General features: G+C 40.6%; 1 protein-coding gene across 1 annotated transcript; it reads left to right on the top strand.

The window, feature by feature from the left end:
- The first annotated feature begins 843 nt into the window (after positions 1–843).
- LOC112872663 (ABC transporter G family member 51) lies at positions 844–18,051 on the top strand. The gene is made up of 24 exons (XM_025935736.1): positions 844–1,230; positions 1,329–1,449; positions 2,095–2,183; positions 2,692–2,776; positions 2,909–3,071; positions 4,207–4,283; positions 4,360–4,504; positions 5,071–5,372; positions 5,456–5,734; positions 6,616–6,932; positions 7,012–7,172; positions 7,354–7,457; positions 7,747–7,906; positions 8,004–8,096; positions 9,089–9,216; positions 9,298–9,630; positions 9,715–10,005; positions 10,093–10,176; positions 11,572–11,705; positions 11,851–12,078; positions 16,711–16,882; positions 16,959–17,046; positions 17,163–17,329; positions 17,671–18,051. Exons 1-24 carry the CDS (start codon positions 890–892, stop codon positions 17,935–17,937), a joined length of 4,329 nt encoding a protein of 1,442 aa, XP_025791521.1. The 5' UTR covers positions 844–889; the 3' UTR covers positions 17,938–18,051.
- The last annotated feature ends 888 nt before the right edge of the window (positions 18,052–18,939 follow it).

Raw genomic sequence — 18,939 nt, forward strand, 5'->3', positions numbered from 1 at the left:
GCCTCTGCTAGGCACCAGCCGGCACTGGCGATGCAACACATGAGGGCGAGAGGTAGCAGGGAGGAGGAGCAGGTGAAGGAGACGTACGCGGGGAGCCGGGGATGGAGCTCGATCTGGGCGAGGTTGGGCTCTGGATCGGATTTGTCTTGGTTGAATGGGAAGGCCGAAAGAATGCTGAGCAAGCTAGCCTTGCGAGAGTGTTCTGGAAGATGAATGAGTGGACGAGAGCGCTCCACGTCGGTGCATGCAGGCTCCTGCTATTTCTTTGTTTTTACAGTAGCCGTGGACTGCGTTTGTTCAGATTAGATCAGTACACGCTGACGTTCTTGCATGTGGTCAAAGTGAGGGTTTATTTTGGGACGGAGTGAATAGCAGCTGAGCACCGCACTGGACGGTTCCAATCTCAAAAGGCGCCCGCCATAGCTCGTTCTCTCCTCGCCACCCAGCCACCCCCTGCGGGCCTCCGGCAGCCGCAACCGAGCAAGTCCGGCTTCGAGCCAGCAGCAGCGCCGCCTACGCTCCACTGGTAATGACCACCAGCTCACGCGGAGCGCATCCCTGCCGGGGGCGGACGCCCGCGCACACGCGATGTTCGAGGTAATGCACCACAGAACGACGCTCCCCTTCCGATGCGGGAGTCCCGGAAACGAGGCGCATCTCCCAGCCGCCAGCTGGAGCTTCTAGAAGGGAGGGACACGTGTCATAGGAGATACAACCGCCTCCGCTAGCTATGGTGCGTGGTGTGGCACCTGGCCGTCTCTCTCCTCCCTCTCTTCGCCAGCCTGCTTTATATATACCCCGCTCGCACACGGCCTTCCGTATTCCTCTCCGCCGAAACCAAAAACCCCACTCACTTCTAGATCGCGGCGGCGGCGGCCGCCGGGGGCCGATGGCGTTTGCGGCGAGCGGCGTCCAGCACCACGTGGCGGTGGATGTAGAGGCCGGGAACGAGGAGAGGAGGAGGGCGCTGGAGGAGGACGAGGCCGACCTGCTCTGGGCGGCCATCGAGGAGCGTCCCTTCGCCAAGCGGCGCAACCTAGCCATCGTCCTCCCCGACCCTGACTGCGCTGGCGACGGCACCAGCGGAGGAGGCGGTGCGGGAGAGGGCAAGGTGGTGGACGTGCGGAGGCTCGACCGGCCTGGGGTCCAACGTGTGCTCCGCAGGGCGCTCGGCACCGCCGATCTCGACAACGCCAACCTCCTCCACGGCATCAAGGCCCGCTTCGACGCGTACGGAAATTCCGCGCTCAATTTGTTTTCATACTAGATCGATTCGTATCCTATAGATTCGCCTACGAACTACGAAGCCCAACTGCTTGGTCGTGCAGGGTGGGCTTGGAGGTGCCGCGGGTGGAGGTGAGGTTCCGCAACCTCACTGTATCCACGGAGGTCCACGTCGGCAGACGGGCGTTGCCGACTCTCGTCAACTACGTCCACGATGTTGCCGAGGTACTGCACCGTACACACTGTGCAAGGTTTTTGTGGTTCATCATGTGGTGCCTGGTTGGTCGACAAGGGGCAGGGTAGGCCGGTAGGGTAAAGTTAGCGGCTCTCATTGATCGGATGTGCTTCATGTGAATGAACTGTCCATGTCTGGACTTTAAGCTGGGCACTTGTTTTCGGATGTTGCCAGTTTGCTTTGCTATGAGATTCTTAAATCTTGTCACGTGTACTTACGGCTACCAGATGCAGACCAAATTGGAAAACTCATTGTTAGCTCCACACATATTTACAATAGGCATCAGGAAATCAGGATGTTGTTGATTTTGAACCAGTATGACCAGGACCCTTTATAGATGAGGCTGGGTTTTCAACAATTCAATATTGGTCATTTCGTTATGATTCAGCCATTCTATTAAATAGTTGATGGTTACTTGATGACATCAGTACATCACACAATTGCTAGCAGCACTAAATCCGTACACTGGTAAAATATGCTCTTGCTTTTATCATTTTAAATTATGACTACTATATATATAGATTTTTTTAATGACTGTAGTTTACATGACTATTATGTACCCTTGTTTTAGGTTATTAATTATTATAGCTGTAGCCCTTGTTGATATGTATGTTGTACCTTGTGCATGCATTCAGAGACTTCTAATCACCTGCCACCTTTTACACCCTAATAAGCGCAAGCTCACTATTTTGGATGACGTTAGCAGCATTGTCAGACCTGGGAGGTAAGAAACAATACGTCTTACTGCATGGTTCTATACAAATGTAAACACATCTCATGCTGGTACTTCAATTTTGGTGCATGTGTGTTGGCACAAAGATAGCAATTGTATTTGATGCCTAATGTGCTTAGACTTGTTTCCTATGGAATGTAGAAATGTAATCTCATTTAGTGATAGTTGATAGGTCATCATTCATCATTTATTCGTTCTCAATATCCATATATGAATGTAAAAAGCACGGAGTCCAAATCTTCCACATTCACAACAGTGCTTGACACAACTCATATTGATCATGTGGTCTCCGCCATCTTTAATCTCATCACTTTCGGTTTTTGTTGTTGCCAAAATAGTCTTAATCTCTTGCATTAGAAACTTGTAACCCATTTTTGCGTGCCGAATAATTGTATTCCATGATATATATGTTTAGCGACATGGATTGCATGCGCACATTTACTAGTATTATGAAGTTATTGTTGATGCTGTAATCTTGTTTTAATTTTTGTGGTGGAAGAATGACATTGTTGCTGGGACCACCTTCATCTGGGAAATCAACGCTCTTGTTGGCCCTAGCCGGTAAACTGGATCCTCAGCTAAAGGTGACCTTGCCATCTCTCTCTCATTGTGTTTGTGACTGTGTTGTTTTTGGGGGATTGTAGGAGGCATTGTTGTTCTTTCTGATTACACCCTGTATGTTTTGTTGTTCCATTATCCCTCTCATATTCTGACAGAAAAATGGAGAAGTGAGGTACAATGGAATTTCTCTAAAGGAATTTTGTGTACAACGAACTTCCGCTTATATCAGTCAGACAGACAATCATATTGGAGAGTTGACAGTGAGAGAAACTTTAGATTTTGCTGTAAGATGCCAGGGTGCAAGTGAAAACTGGCAAGGTTAGGTTCCCTTTTCTTATACTTTGGACTACCTTGTTTAGTTCTATATATTGTGAATAGCTAAGGTTACGAACAAACTTTCATTTAGACTTTTCATGCCACTTAGGTAGTTTTTGGTTCAAGATTTGCACTGTAAACGTAAACGGAATCAGATACTTCCGGTAATGCAAAAGAACTAATCGTTAACTGAGTTTGTTTGGTTCAACCACGTAAACGAATCCTCAAACTGCTGCTCACGCTCCCAAGTCAACAAGAGCAAAGTCATTCAGTGCTGCTCCTGCGTATAAGCAAAGCTGCTGCATGCATGCATGCATACATATATACTACGTACAGACTCTGCTGCAAAGCTGCTGCATGCATGCACCCAGTCGAGCAGCTGATAACACTTGGGTGGGGGCGGTATCAATTTTATGAAGGCCGTATCTGATAACAGTGTGACCCGATTACTAGAAAAACAAACCAAACAGTAGGTAACGTGACTATTACCCTCTGTAAACAAATCATGCTACAATCTGCCTAACCAAACACTACCTTATTTAGTTAGTAATTCACATTCAAATGACTGGTCTCTCTCCATAAATGGATTATACTTAAGTTAAGATAAAGTGATTAATTGTAATTAGCATACTACAGATCAGGTTTGTCTAGTCCACCCAAACTAGCATGAGTACATAAACTAATTTTTTTTGATAGGATGAACCTTTCCAGAAATTAAGCAAACCTAAGTGGCAATCAACAAGATAAACCAGCTTCCTGGTTGTTATTTTGAAGACTAGCTGAAGCTTGCAGATTCTGTGAGGATACATGCATCTACATGATGCAGTCCAACAATACACAGATGTTTTAACTTTTCGCCTGTCACAAGTATCACAGATGGTGAACTGTCCTTAAGAATGCAGATTCTAGTACTATCTGCTTGCAGATACAAGTTTGTCATGATTGTTCACTGATAGGAAAACTTTAAGCTCATTTCAAGTTAGGTTGCAATCTTTTATGTTATTAGGCTCCTGTAATATTTTTTTTTGCTAAAATCTATCTTGATGCTTCTTATAGAAGCATATAGTTTGTTAACATATAGCAGCTTTGATGCCACTTCAAGAGTTCTTTGTCTTATGCACATTTTTGACATGTGTAGAGTGCTTGAAGGATCTACTAGATCTTGAAAACAAGAAAGGCATAAGACCGACTCCAGAAATAGATGCCTTTATGAAGGTTCTTATCTAATTCATGTGTGAACTTCTCATATTTCATTTTTTTATTTGCATAATGTTTTGTTCTGCATGGTCAGACAGCATCGGTTGGAGGACAAAAACACAATCTTGTTACAGACTATGTGCTGAGAGTGCTTGGACTGGATGTGTGTGCTGATACTCCTGTTGGTACTGACATGGCAAGAGGTGTCTCTGGTGGTCAGAAAAAACGAGTCACAACAGGTTTGTGTGGTTTCAGCCTGTTGTGTCTCTTTCGACGTTTCCCACTGATTTTCTTCCAAATAATTACAGTTAGTAGCGCAATGAACCTTAATTCATGTGTAAAAGAGAACTGGCTCATCTTAGAGGGGATATAGTGTCTTATTATTCCATTTACATTATTAATCCAATGACTAACTGAGGCCCATAAAGAAATTCAGCTGACTTAATAAATTTGGGGAAAGAGTTTAGACTAAGAAATATGAACTAAGAGATATGGTCATCACCCTGCATCCAAAATACGCTTATTGCCACCCTCCATGATGCGTACTGGACCCACGTTTGCATTGAATCCCATATACACTTTGGTTTGCTTTTATGTAAGTTAACCCGGAGGTATATGCCGGCTGTAAGCTATCTCGATCCTCCCGTTACAACAGTACATAAGGTGATAAGGGTCATATGGAGTGCCATAACTTAAGTGATAGCTCTGCAACTTAAACAGCTTCTGCAGGAAACTGATCAGAATATGATATCATATTCTACACATTGTATGGTACATTTATACTAAAAATGCTGTACTTTTGCAGGTGAAATGGTTGTTGGCCCTAGAAAAACCCTTTTCATGGATGAAATATCAACAGGTCTTGACAGCTCAACAACTTTTCAAATAGTTAAGTGCATGAGGAACTTTGTTCATGAGATGGAGGCTACTGTGCTGATGTCACTTCTTCAGCCTGCACCAGAGACATTTGACCTATTTGATGATCTAATTCTTCTCTCAGAAGGGCAGATCATTTATCAAGGCCCCATTGTGCATGTTGTGGACTATTTCAAATCATTAGGATTTTCTCTGCCCCCTCGTAAGGGAATTGCAGATTTTCTCCAAGAGGTATTGCATAGTGTAGTGCCTGCTAATTCTAACATAAAGCCTGGAGCATGCTAGGATTTACTCTCAATTAATTTTGTTATTAGGTGACATCAAGGAAAGACCAAGCTCAGTACTGGTCTGACAAGTCAAGACAGTATTCTTTTATTTCTGCGTCGACAATGGCTTCTGCATTTAAACAATCCCAGTATGGCAGATCACTGGATTCTACTTTAAGCGATCCATATGTTGCCACAAATTCTCCTCAGGCGCTTGCCAGATCAAAGTTTGCAGTATCAAAGCTTAGCCTTGTTAGAGCATGCTTTGCCAGGGAGCTTATTTTAATAAGTCGCAACCGTTTCCTCTACACTTTCAGGACATGCCAAGTACGTTCATGTGTCTCTTAACTTCACTTTTGATAATTTCTTAGAAATGTAACTCGAAGAATCCAAGCTATATCCAGTGTCACTGTATATAAAGTTATTTAATTTCTCTGTTGGCTGTGTTATTGATCTAAACAATATTGCCGTCCATCAAACATAATATGGGAAATATTTTTTCCTGTAAACTGTCCATTTCATTGGGTCCAAGCTTTGCAATGTTCAAGCAGATTATATAGCTCCATGATCCATCTCATTCTTGCAATGGTAGATGGGTCGAAGTTACATTATGAGCAGTTGATAATATAGAGCTGATGTGTGAATAATAATTTTTGTGACCTAGTCAAAGCAGGAATTCTTCTTTACCTTTTCTTTTACATTCTGAAAACAATGGTTAGCCACATATTTCTTATCCAGATGTAGCATTTTAAAATAAGTACTATCTGTTTAATACATATTCTGCTTCTTTTAACTGTGGAAGAAATGTGCCCTAGTTTGAAGTACACTTTGATGTACTCGCTTCGTTCTAAATTATAAGTCGCTACGTTCTAAATTATAGTTTGCCCTATGTATTTAGACGTAGCGTGTGTCTAGGTGAATAACAAAAACTATGTATCTAAAAAAGCTAAAATTACCTATAGCTTGGAACGGAGGGAGTAACAGATATAGGCAAAGATACAATAATATTATCAGCTGCATCATTTCAATGCAAAATTTTCTAACATTCTTTGGATTCAAATTGCGGAGATCATCTAAATTTTGCAAACAAAAGAACAAAATGATTTACTTTTTCTTTAATTATGTTGGATACTTTGTCGGGGTTGCTTTTGTACAGGTCATTACTCTCCTCACTTGCATGTGACAAATGATGGCATAATTTTGTGCAGGTTGCTTTTGTCGGGGTAATCACATGCACAATATTTCTTCGTACAAGATTACACCCTGTTGATGAGCAGAATGGGAATCTTTATCTGTCTTGTCTGTTTTATGGACTTGTTCATATGATGTTCAATGGTTTTACTGAGCTGCCCATTACTATTTCACGGCTTCCAGTGTTCTATAAGCACAGAGACAATTACTTTCATCCTGCATGGGCTTTCTCAATCCCCAATTGGATACTAAGAATTCCATATTCTCTTATTGAAGCGGTAGTTTGGTCATGTGTTGTTTACTACACAGTAGGCTTTGCGCCTACTGCTGATAGGTACCGACTACCTACTCACCTGTAGGCTGAATTCTACTTTGGTACTTGGATATGTCAGAATAATACAAATTTTCTGCAGATTCTTTCGTTTTATGCTATTGTTGTTCTCTGTACATCAAATGGCTTTGGGCCTTTTCCGGATGATGGGAGCTATAGCACGAGACATGACTATTGCTAATACTTTTGGATCAGCTGCCTTATTGGCAATTTTTCTCTTAGGAGGGTTCATTGTTCCTAAAGGTCAGTGTTTATATGTTTATTTCCTGTGATGTGCTTAATTCTGCTTGAAACCTTACCTGTCCCTGACATGATAGTTAGTACTGAGAAGAGTTAGCAGGTTTATTTCCCTAATGATCAAGAATGATTTTTTACTTTCAATGCGACATATTGTGATTTTTTTTACTACTATTGTGCATAAAAGAGGCTATAAAACCATGGTGGCAGTGGGCTTATTGGGTTTCCCCCTTAATGTATGGACAACGTGCAATTTCAGTTAATGAATTCTCAGCATCCAGATGGTCAAAGGTCTGTTTGAATGAATCACCTTTTCTATCTCCTGGTTTCGACTTTTCATAGTATGCTGAAGAAAGGTCCTAATAGCAAAATTTAATGATATTATAATTATAAGCAACAAAAAATTTTATATATTTTCTGCATGCTGGAACTATGTATTGTTCAATTTTCTCATTTTGAGTGTCAAACATAATATGGTCCAACTGCATATTCTATTGAGTCTTTCTCTTTTACCAGAAGGATCATTTTACATTCTTTATATTTTGGTTGCTATATTTTGTTCTGACATGTTTCATTACAGGTATCAGTTGCTGGCAGCAATAGTACAGTCAGAGCCAATGTTCTCATTTCACACAATCTGCCAACAGAAGATTACTGGTACTGGATTGGAGTTGGTGCTTTATTGGCTTACACCGTCTTGTTCAATGGTCTATTTACTCTTGCTTTGGCATTCCTTAATCGTAAGTGTAGAAATGAAATTTTAATTCTAATTTCTAAAATTTTTCTGCAGTACAAGCTGATTGGATTTTGAAACAAAATTTGTAATTTTTTTTGAAGCTCTAAGGAAGGCTCAAACGATGATCCCATCTGATTCTGAGGAAACAAATGCTGCAGGAATTGATAATGTATCCAATGGACATGTAGTTGCAGGTGATTTCTCATTTTTACATGGGAACACATGATACTTGTTTTTTACCTATAACACATATTTTTTCATAATGAGATTATGGTTGTATATTCTCAATTTAAACAACTGCGAAGTTAAATATTACTCCCTCTGTTCAAAGATACAAGGTGTATATTATATTTTTTATAAGTCAGCATTTGTACATTTTGACCAACTATTAAACAATCTTCAAGAATGTTTAGCACAGTAAAATTGTACAATAGATTTATATTTCAAACTGCTTTCACATGATAAGGTCTTGGTAGCTACATTCAATTTATGTGGAAAAAAATGGTTAAAAGTTTAACTTTGATGAACCTGTTGAAATAAAATAATTTTTTTGAATGTGGGGAGTAATTATTTAGAGTTAATGGGTTGTACTATTTATGATTGAATGGTCTATTGATTTTTCAAACCTTCATTGTACACCCCTTCGTTCCATAATGTAAGAGGTTTTAGTTTTGTCAAAAGTCAAACTTCTCTAACTTCTTATAAAAAAAGCTTCTCTAACTTTGACCAAGTTTATAGAAAAAGATGCAATGATATCAGCAATATCAAATTAGTTTCTATTAAATACACCATTAATGTCTTGATAGTGCATTTATTTTGTATTGTAGATGTCAATATATTTTTCTATAAACTTGCTCAAAGTTAGAGAACTTTGGCTTTGGACGAAACTAAGACCTCTTATATTTTAGAACGGAGAGTGTACTTGGAGCCAAGGAGCTTTGGAATCTGATTTTAGGAATAGGCTTTGTGTGTTTTGCTTAGTCGTTATCTTGGTCAGATTGATTCTTAAGGCTGTGGCGCGATAGTTTTGCAAGGCTCTGGCCTTGTACAATTTTCTCTTCTACTTCTATGAAATGATAACCAATTTCTCTTCTGTATTTGAGATGTTCAATTGTTCGCATGGTATGTATAATTTCAGTGCTTTGGTAGTAACAATGAACAACCTCTACCCTGAATTGAATTGCAGAAAATAATGGCAGAAATTATGAGTTTAAACGGCAGACTGAAGGCGAACTTAACAAGGGAATGATACTACCGATTCTACCTCTAACAATGACGTTTTACAATGTGAACTATTTTGTTGATATGCCCAAGGTTATTCTTCTTATACTTTCTATTCGTTTATATATATTTATTATAGATGTTCCTCTGTTAAGATAATATTTAAGTAAATAGGAAATAAAAGCAAGGGGTGTACCTGAGAAAAGACTACAGTTGCTGTCTGAAGTAAGCGGGGTATTTAGGCCCAATGTCCTAACAGCACTGGTTGGCTCAAGTGGTGCTGGAAAGACAACCCTTCTTGATGTTTTAGCTGGCAGAAAAACAGGCGGATATATCGAAGGTGATATGAGGATCTCTGGACATAAGAAAGAACAAAGAACCTTTGCCAGGATAGCTGGATATGTTGAGCAAAATGATATCCACTCACCACAAGTGACAGTTGAAGAGTCCTTATGGTTTTCGTCAATCTTACGGCTTCCAAAAGATATAAGTAGAGAAACAAGACATGTATGTTTCAATACTTGCACAAACTCGTTTTACTCTGGAGTGCATAGTTGTTTGAGTTGATGCACACTTCCAATTTTCCTGCAGGAATTTGTTGAGGAAGTTATGGCTTTGGTAGAGCTTGATCAACTGAGACATGCATTAGTAGGGAGACAGGGTTCTACTGGATTGTCAACAGAGCAAAGGAAACGCCTTACAATAGCTGTTGAACTAGTTGCAAATCCTTCAATTATTTTCATGGATGAACCTACTTCTGGTTTGGATGCAAGAGCAGCTGCCATTGTGATGCGTACTGTTCGAAATACTGTTGATACTGGGAGAACTGTTGTTTGCACTATACACCAGCCGAGTATTGATATCTTTGAAGCCTTTGATGAGGTAGGTATACATTCTTTGTGTTTTTGTATCTGTTGGCAGTTGCTTACCATTTTGGTCCCCCTTTGTTGACTGCTCATCTGATTACAGCTCCTCCTCCTGAAACGTGGAGGCCGTGTTATATATGGTGGTTCTCTGGGTGTCAATTCAATTGATATGATTGGTTATTTTCAGGTTGCTCTTTTTGTCTCCATTTGCTTCACAAAGGATTTTAAACAACAATTTGTCCTCATAAAGGTTTAAGTTACCCAGATAATGTTAAATAACGGTGTTTCCTGTATTAATAATACTTCGCCAGTACCGTAATTTAAAAGTATACCAGTTAAATCATTTGTCTTTCAGTGTACTAAAAATTTCTTACATAGTGATGAAATGTATAGACTAAAATCTAGGTCTAGGTCATCTTGGAATTATTTGCTACCGTACTGGCATATTTATGCTCAGGCAGTAAGACACCATTGCAACTGACAACTGAGCACGCACAGAAGCCATGCTAACTGTTGGTATCAGTACATCCTAGAGATATAGATTATCTGAAGTAGCCTAGGAATAAGGGACTGGTTGTTACCCTCAAGATTATATAATCTCGTATAATCTCATATAATCTGACATGGACAACGAACACCACAGATATTCTTCAGATTTAAATAATCTATCTATACCCCCAGATTATCATAATCCCATAAGCTGTCCAAGGTATGCTTATTTCAAATTATATAATCTAGCATATATAAGCTGGATTATATAATCTGAGCAGGAAACAAACAGGGCCAACGACTATAACTTAGGTAATCAGATAACCAGTTCAGAATGTTGGCTTACATTGCACTGCATGACTTTTTTTTTAAAAGGATTTATAGTCTTTTTTGTTAGGTGCTGGACTCTTTGAAGAGAGAGAGAAAAAAAACTAGGTGAACCTAGGAGGAACTAGATGGATTCATATAAGAAAAAATAGGCACCCATATTCACCTCAAGAAGGACTCGAACTTAGGTGGTCTTGGCGTACAACACCCAATTAAGCTAGGCTCAGTTAACATCTATAGAAAGATAGGGATTAGTTATTTCGATATTGCAAATAGATGAATTAATTGTTCTTGTATCTTTCAAGTTCGTCTCTCTATAGACGAATTCCTCCCCACGTACTACCCATCATAGATCATCTTTCTCTGCCGAGGTTTTATCACATTACAAAGAAAGATTAGTTGCATCATTGACTTCAAGATTTTTAGCACTGATATACAGCCCCTTTGAAGCAGTTAACACCAATTGTTGAGGGAAGCATCTCACATATATGGTATCTAGTGTGTGTAAATATGCATAACTTTTTATATTGTCTCATACAAATTAATGTTTCTGGTTAAATACTTAGCCACATAGAAACGTGTGCTGAAAACTTCAGGTAATAAAAGTTAGTGCCCTTATACATAATCAATTTTTGAAAGAAAAAAAATTCCACGAACATGTGATTGAAAGCAAATAAAATCTTTATGTTTGAACTTGTTTGCATCCGCTTTTTCTTCACACTTATATAATCATAAGATCATAATGTGTTAAATATTGTCAACACAGTCCATTCCCGGGGTTCCTCGTATCCCTGAAGGCTACAATCCAGCAACCTGGATGCTTGAGGTCAGCACACAGGCATGTGAAGAGAGCCTTGGTTTAGATTTTGCAACATTGTACAAGAACTCAGATCAGTTCAGGTGATTCGTACTGGACTTCAAATAATGCTCCTGTTGTGTTTTCTCTTACCTAACTGGTTTGCTTTCAAATAATTTTTCGTAAATGCATACAAAATTTGTGCAACTTTTCAGAACTAGTTTAACAAACTTGTCCACTATAATTTAGGAATGTGGAAGGGATAATTGAAGCATTAAGTGCTCCAGCTGATGGCACGAAACCTTTGGAATTCTCATCGGAGTTTTCACAGAACTTTCTCACTCAGTTCAAAGCATGCTTGCGTAAGCAAAGCCTTATTTACTGGAGAAGTCCAGAGTACAATGTTGTGCGGTTATTTTTCACGGCCATTGCTGCTGTCATATTTGGATCAATATTTTGGAACGTTGGAATGAAAAGGTATATCTTTCTCTTAGGCCTATTCCATTTTTCTGTTCATTCTTCAAATTAACATTTTCGAAATGTATATATGTGGTTGGTTCATAAATCATAATTTTTACGATGCAATGGCCCAAAAATACTAGTGTATTCAGAAAACTGAACAAACTGTTTCATTGTTATGAAAAGTATCAGGTATACAACAAGCATTGCAACTTTGCCTTATTCATGGCCAGTGTTATTTATGGCCCCATACCAAATAATTTTCCCTTCCATGTGTGTCTCAGACTGTATAACATCTTAGCAGCCATAATGTCTGCCGAGGCCATAAAGGGATGCCATAGCCAATATATTTCTCATGGCTGTCATACAATATAGGAGTTAAGTAAAGTAAGATGGGATGTGTATGGGTATCTACTACTCCATCTGATATCAATATACTTCCATGCCCAGCTTATAACTTGAAATAAAAACCATGAATTTTCTTTCTTGAGCCTCTGTTCTTTCTTTGTGTTTAGTTGTATCATGTGCTAAAGTTCTACTTATTAACTTGGTTTCTCTCCAACCATCCATGTTGAATAAATAAATTAAGTGTTGGTTTGCGGGAATTTCTTTGGTGTGTTGCTCTACAGAGCACCCACACTTCTCCAATATGCAGGAAAGCCCTTTACATTTGTTTTATTTACACCAACACTCCCCGTCAAGATGGGCTAAATATATTCAATATACCCATCTTGTTACATGCCAACTCATTATCCTTAGGACCTAGACCTTTTGTGAGACTATCAGCTAATTGATCACGAGACTTAATAACATACTCTAGCTTCAAAGCCCCAATATTAATCTTCTCCTTGATGAAGGACCTGTTGATCTCCACATGCTTCATGCGATCGAACTGAACCGGATTATTTGCTATATTGATCGCTGCTACATTATCACAATGAAGCAACATAGTCTCATTCTTCAACACCCGAAGCTCCTTCACAAGGAGCCACGTCATCTCACATGGAGCCAATGCCATTGCTCTATGTTCGGCTTCTGCAGTAGACCAAGACACCACAGCTTGCTTCTTGCTCCTCCACGAAACAAGATTTCCACCCACAAACACACAATATCCAGATGTAGATCTCCTATCATCTCTGCTACTTGCCCAATCAGCATCACAATAACCTTCTAGATTCAGGTGTTGGTTTTCCCTAAACCACAACCCCTTACCAGGGGTTCCCTTCTAATATCTTAGGATTTGATAAACCGCCTCCATTTGCCCAGTACTAGGATCATGCATATACCTGCTCACCACACTCACTGCATAAGAAATTTCAGGTCTTGTATGGCAAAGGTATATCAAACGACCAACCAACCTCTGATATCTTTCCCAATCCACAGGATCACCCAACTCAGCACACATTTGGTGATTCTTATCAATGGGTGAGCCACATGGACAACACCCAAGCATTCCCGTCTCCGCCAACAGATCAAGGACATACTTCCTTTGGGAGAGAATAATCCCTTTTGATGATCTGGCAATCTCAATCCCAAGAAAGTATCGAAGTGGTCCAAGATCCTTTACCTCAAAGGCCTTACCTAACCATTCTAGATGGCATTCAGTTGATGAGGCATGTGGCTGCCATCACTGCCTCACTCCACAAATATTTAGGTACATTCATGTGAAACATGAGAGACCTTGCTACCTCCAACAGATGTCGATTTTTTCTCTCAGCTACACCATTCTGAGGTGGAGTCCCAGGACAAGTGGTCTGATGAATAATTGCTTAGTCTGTATATGATCTGAGTCCCATTATCAGTATGGATGATGCGGACCTTTGCATTAAACTGATTAGCAACCAACTTATGAAAGTTCTGAAAGCACCGAAGCACCTCATTCTTATGCTTAAGCATATAGATCCAGGTCATCCGTATATAACAATCAATAAAGGTAACAAACCACTTGACACCACTCACATAGGTGACCGAACAAGGACCCCAAACATCTAAATTAGAATAAACGGTTCACAACTGTGAAGACCAATACTAGGATAGGTGGATCTAGTGTGCTTGCCAAGTTCACATGCATCACATACAAGTTTCCTTTTGTCCACTCCACTAAACATAGCTGGATATTGCCGATTTAAGCTTTCAAAAGATACATGTCCCAACCGACAGTGGAGTAGCAAAATTGCCATCACATCTCCTTTTGCAGCTGCTGCAAATGCTAACTCCTCATGATTGACGAACCACAACCCGTTACTCCTAACTCCAGTCCCAACTCTTCTCCTAGTCCCCCTCTCCTGAAAAGTACAAGATGTTTCATCAAATGTTGTACACTTGAATTGATCCATGATTGAACTATCAGAGAGAAGATTGATAGGAAAAGATGGGACATGCAGGACTGAAGATAGGCTAAGAGAAGGTGTGCACTCTACGTATCCTACACCATGGATAAGTTGGGATGTGCCATCAGCAAATTGAACGGACTTAGAATGAGTATATGGACTATGTTTTTAAAGAATTACACATGCCCGTAACATGCTTGGATGCTCCTGCAAGTGCCAGTGCCTGAGTACCTTTGCCCATGTGGGCGTAGTTGGCAAAGTTGCCGAAGTTGTTGGAGGTCGAAGTAACAGGATCAAGTGAGACATTGGTGGAACTTTAAGGAGCTCTGCCTTTCTGCCATTGCTCCCATTGTTTGACTTGCTCTCCCGTCAGAGTGATAGACAGAGTCTCCTCAGTGGCCGCCACATTGGCCCTAGGGCCAACACGGCCTCCACTGTGGCCTCCATCACAGCTATCACGGCCTCCTACATAGCTCCCACGTGGGAGGAGTACTCCCACGACTCTACGGGTTCCACCTCGACCACCACTACCAGTTGCTGCCTTCATTGCAGCCTCTTCTTCCTTCCTTTTCGCTTCCATCTCTTCTGGACTCATTTCTACCACCACCTGTTGCATAGACACACACGAACCAGGCTTCCTTCCCCCTTCTTTCTTCTTCAAGCAACAACAATCTCACCTTGGGTATTGGCCGTAGCCCTTCTACACACAAAAACTCAATCAGCAGCTCCTTTCAGCAGGCAGGCAAGCAGCCGTAACTTTCTTCACACAAAACTCAAGCAGCAGCTCCAGCACAAATCAAGCAGCAGCTCCTCCAGATGCAAATCAAGCAGCAGCTCCACTCAGCCACACGCCCAGGCACAAGCACCTGCACGCGCCGCTCCCTTGTGGCCCCACGCTCGCTTGCAGCTCGTGCGCGCAGCTTCACCCATGTTCCCTCGCGCCCTTGCCGGCGACCGCCGGGCGCGACCTCACACACTGGCCTCGCAAGCTCCGGCGACCCTAACCCCTCTGTATACCATGTTGGTTTGGGGGAATTTCTCTGGTGTGTTGCTCTACATATCACCCACACTCTTATATTTCTCCAATATGCAAGAAAGCCCTTTACATTTGTTCTATTTACACCAACATTAAGCCTTGACAAATTTAGCGAAAAACAAATACGGTGGAGTCTACTACAACAACAACAACAAAAACAACAACTTAGCCTTTTGTCCCAAGCAAGTTGGGGTAGGCTAGAGATGAAACCCACGGAAAACAAGAATAAGAAACACAAAAAGGGTACAAGCCAAAGGAAGAGTTAGGGATTAAACAAAAAGAAACAAAGGTCACGGTTCAGTTAATTGCTAATCTCCAAGCCTCCTATCCATAGCTAATTCCTTAGCGATATTCCACTCCTTAAGGTCTCTCTTGACCGTCTCGTCCCAAGTTAGTCTAGATCTACCTCTACCTCTCCTTACATTATCGCCCCGCTTTAAAACTCCACTACGCACCGGCGCCTCGGGAGGCCTCCGTTGTACATGTCCAAACCATCTCAACCGATGTTGAACCAACTTCTCCTCGATAGGTGCCACCCCGACCCTATCTCGAATCTCTTCGTTCCGGACTCTATCCCTTCTTGTATGCCCGCAGAACCAACGCAGCATACGCATCTCTGCTACACTCAGTTGCTGGACATGTCGCTTTTTTGCTGGGCGAATCGCCGTCCTATAGAACTTACCTTTTAGCCTCTGTGGCACCTTCTTGTCACAGAGGACGCCAGAAGCCTGCTGCCACTTCAACCAACCGGCTGAAATTCTATGCCTAACACTCCTTGAAATCCTACAATGACATCATGTAAATAAAAATGTTCGATTAGCTATGTGATAAGACATACCTACATTTTGTGGTTTATTTTATTTGATCCAAAATGTAAGTCGTTGAAGGTTGTCAAAATTTGTTTAGTTTAACCATAATAAGTGTATAAAGGATCAATAAACGGGCATAAGGTCAGTGTTACTATATCCATCATGACAACTATGTTTCATAATATATATAACTCTTTTTATTTAATAATTTTTAATTTATTGAAATCACTATTGGATGTGTCACCTTTGAGGCCACGCCAAGGCCCTAAATAACTTATATTCAGGTGAAGTATCTCTTAATTGCTTCAAGTTTGATTAACGAAGAGTTGAGAGGATGTTGGAATGGGTTGGGCATTGGAAATGTGAACTCAAGATTTGTGTGTTAGTTAAGAATGTCAACTCTATTTCCTGCTTTTGAAATGTATCCTAGTCTATTTTACAAATGGTTCATATGCTAATGCCAATAATTATGCAGAGAAACAACAGAAGATTTGATGCTTGTCATGGGAGCTCTTTATGCGGCATGCCTGTTTCTTGGTGTAAATAATGCATCATCTGTGCAGCCTGTGGTGTCCACTGAGAGGACAGTCTACTACAGGGAACGGGCTGCTAGAATGTACTCATCGTTCCCGTATGCAGCTGCTCAGGTTCGTTGGCTTTTGCTCATGTCAATTTTGGTTGTCCCTATAGATCCCAGTGTCTAACAATGCTTGAAATCAACAGGGTCTTGTAGAGATTCCTTACATTGCAGTTCAGACACTTATATTTGGCCTCATCACTTACTTCATGATCAATTATGAGAGGAACATAGGCAAGTTACTTGTCATCCAGGAAAACCATTCTTCAGTGAAGGACTTCATGTGATTTTGCTTCCTGCGTGTTTTCTGTACTGTTTGTAACCTAATAAAGTCAAACCTTTAATTGCAGGAAAATTGCTTTTATACCTTGTTTTCATGTTCCTTACTTTCACCTACTTCACTTTCTACGGAATGGTGGCAGTAGGCTTGACCCCAACCCAACAAATGGCAGCAGTAGTATCGTCAGCGTTTTACTCCTTGTGGAATCTTCTCTCTGGGTTCCTCATCCCCCAATCTGTAAGTTACTGAAGTATTAACATCATCATGCTTTGAATTGTTATTTAAGCTTTTAAACTATTAAATCTGACTCAATAAATTTCTGCATTCCTAAGAGGTTGCTTTTTAACTTTGTACACACTAAGAATTTGTTTGTAGAATAAAATCTAAGATTTCTGACCCCACAAACACTGGTTGTGTTGAAAGTTAATAGTTTAAAATCTTAACCTACCGCCATAGGTAACCTATTTTTTCAATGTTAGTTTGTATGGTGTATCCATCTTCATCGGTCAATGCAGTAAATAAGAGAATCCTTCAGTTCAATGTTTATCAGTTCCTCTTTTCTATTGACATTCATGCAGAGAATCCCATGTTGGTGGATCTGGTTCTATTACATCTGCCCAGTGGCATGGACCCTGAGAGGTATCATTACGTCGCAGTTGGGCGATGTGCAAACAAGGATAGTTGGCCCTGGTTTCGATGGGACTGTGCAGGAATTCCTGGAGGAAAGCTTGGGATTCAAACAGGGGATGGCTGGTGCCACAGTTGCAGTGCTCGCTTGCTTCTCTCTTTTCTTCTTTGCCATATATGCGATTTCCATCAAGGTTATAAACTTCCAGAGAAGATAAATCAGCATATATTTATGCATTTGCAACTTAGGCGTCCTGCATCACTTGGTGGTGCCAACACTATATGAAGCACCCACGTTATAACACGTTTTGCAAGGGTCAGAGAGGATTGAAAACAGCCAACACTTGAAACTGTATTGTTTGGTATATTCTTGTCATAAGCTGCACTATTTGTATATACTGCACTAAATCCTCTATCTGTGCACTTAGCAACGAACACAATAACTAAAGGGTGTTTGAATCCATATGCTAGTGTCTTAAAATTCTAAAGTTTAGCACTATCGTGCTGATAGGGTGGGCTAACTTCAGTCAAAATTTAAATACTTTAGCTAAAAGTATAAGTACAAGTGGTAATATAGCTAAAGAATAAAATAGATGCTAAAATTTATTACTCAATTTAGCTCATCCAAACAGACTCTTATTCTTCATAATAAAAACTATATTTATATATTGTGGCTGGTTGGACCAAGTCACAACTGTAACATGCTTTGCGCGACGCACTTCCTGCATACACGAATACACGCATACACGCACTTCCTGCAACACGCTTTGCACGACGCACTTCTTGCATAGAGTACCTCCTGTCACTGCTGGTATCCACAACAATACTCTACTTTACAGCCAATCTCTACTACCGGTCTCCTCACAGCCAATCTCTACAAGTGTGTCGACAAGACAAAACTAAAGGTATGTTTGGTTTGCAAGACTAAATTTTAGTCCCGTTTAGTCCTGTCGTATCGGATGTTTGGATAATTAAAAGTATTAAATATAGTTTAATTAAAAATTTAATTGCACAAATGGAGGTTAATTCACGAGGCAGATCCATTAAACATAATTAGCCCATGATTTGACTGAATTAGCATCAGTTTATGCAATTAGTTTTATAATTAGTTTTATTGTTGGTTCTATTTAATACCTCTATTTGGTATGCAAAAAATTAGTCCTAAATCCCAACGTCCCTAAAGCAAAAACTAGTAGAATACGTCGTGCTGCACATGCACC

The sequence above is a fragment of the Panicum hallii genome, chromosome 9 (assembly GCF_002211085.1).
Source record: "Panicum hallii strain FIL2 chromosome 9, PHallii_v3.1, whole genome shotgun sequence".
NCBI lineage: Eukaryota > Viridiplantae > Streptophyta > Magnoliopsida > Poales > Poaceae > Panicum > Panicum hallii.

Coding starts and splice junctions, on each gene's coding strand:
- LOC112872663 (XM_025935736.1), top strand. CDS start 890: ATGGCGTTTGCGGCGAGCGGCGTCCAGCACCACGTGGCGGTGGATGTA. Junction 9,217..9,297: donor ATTTTGTTGATATGCCCAAG/GTTATTCTTCTT, acceptor TTAAGTAAATAG/GAAATAAAAGCAAGGGGTGT. Junction 17,330..17,670: donor GGTTCCTCATCCCCCAATCT/GTAAGTTACTGA, acceptor ACATTCATGCAG/AGAATCCCATGTTGGTGGAT.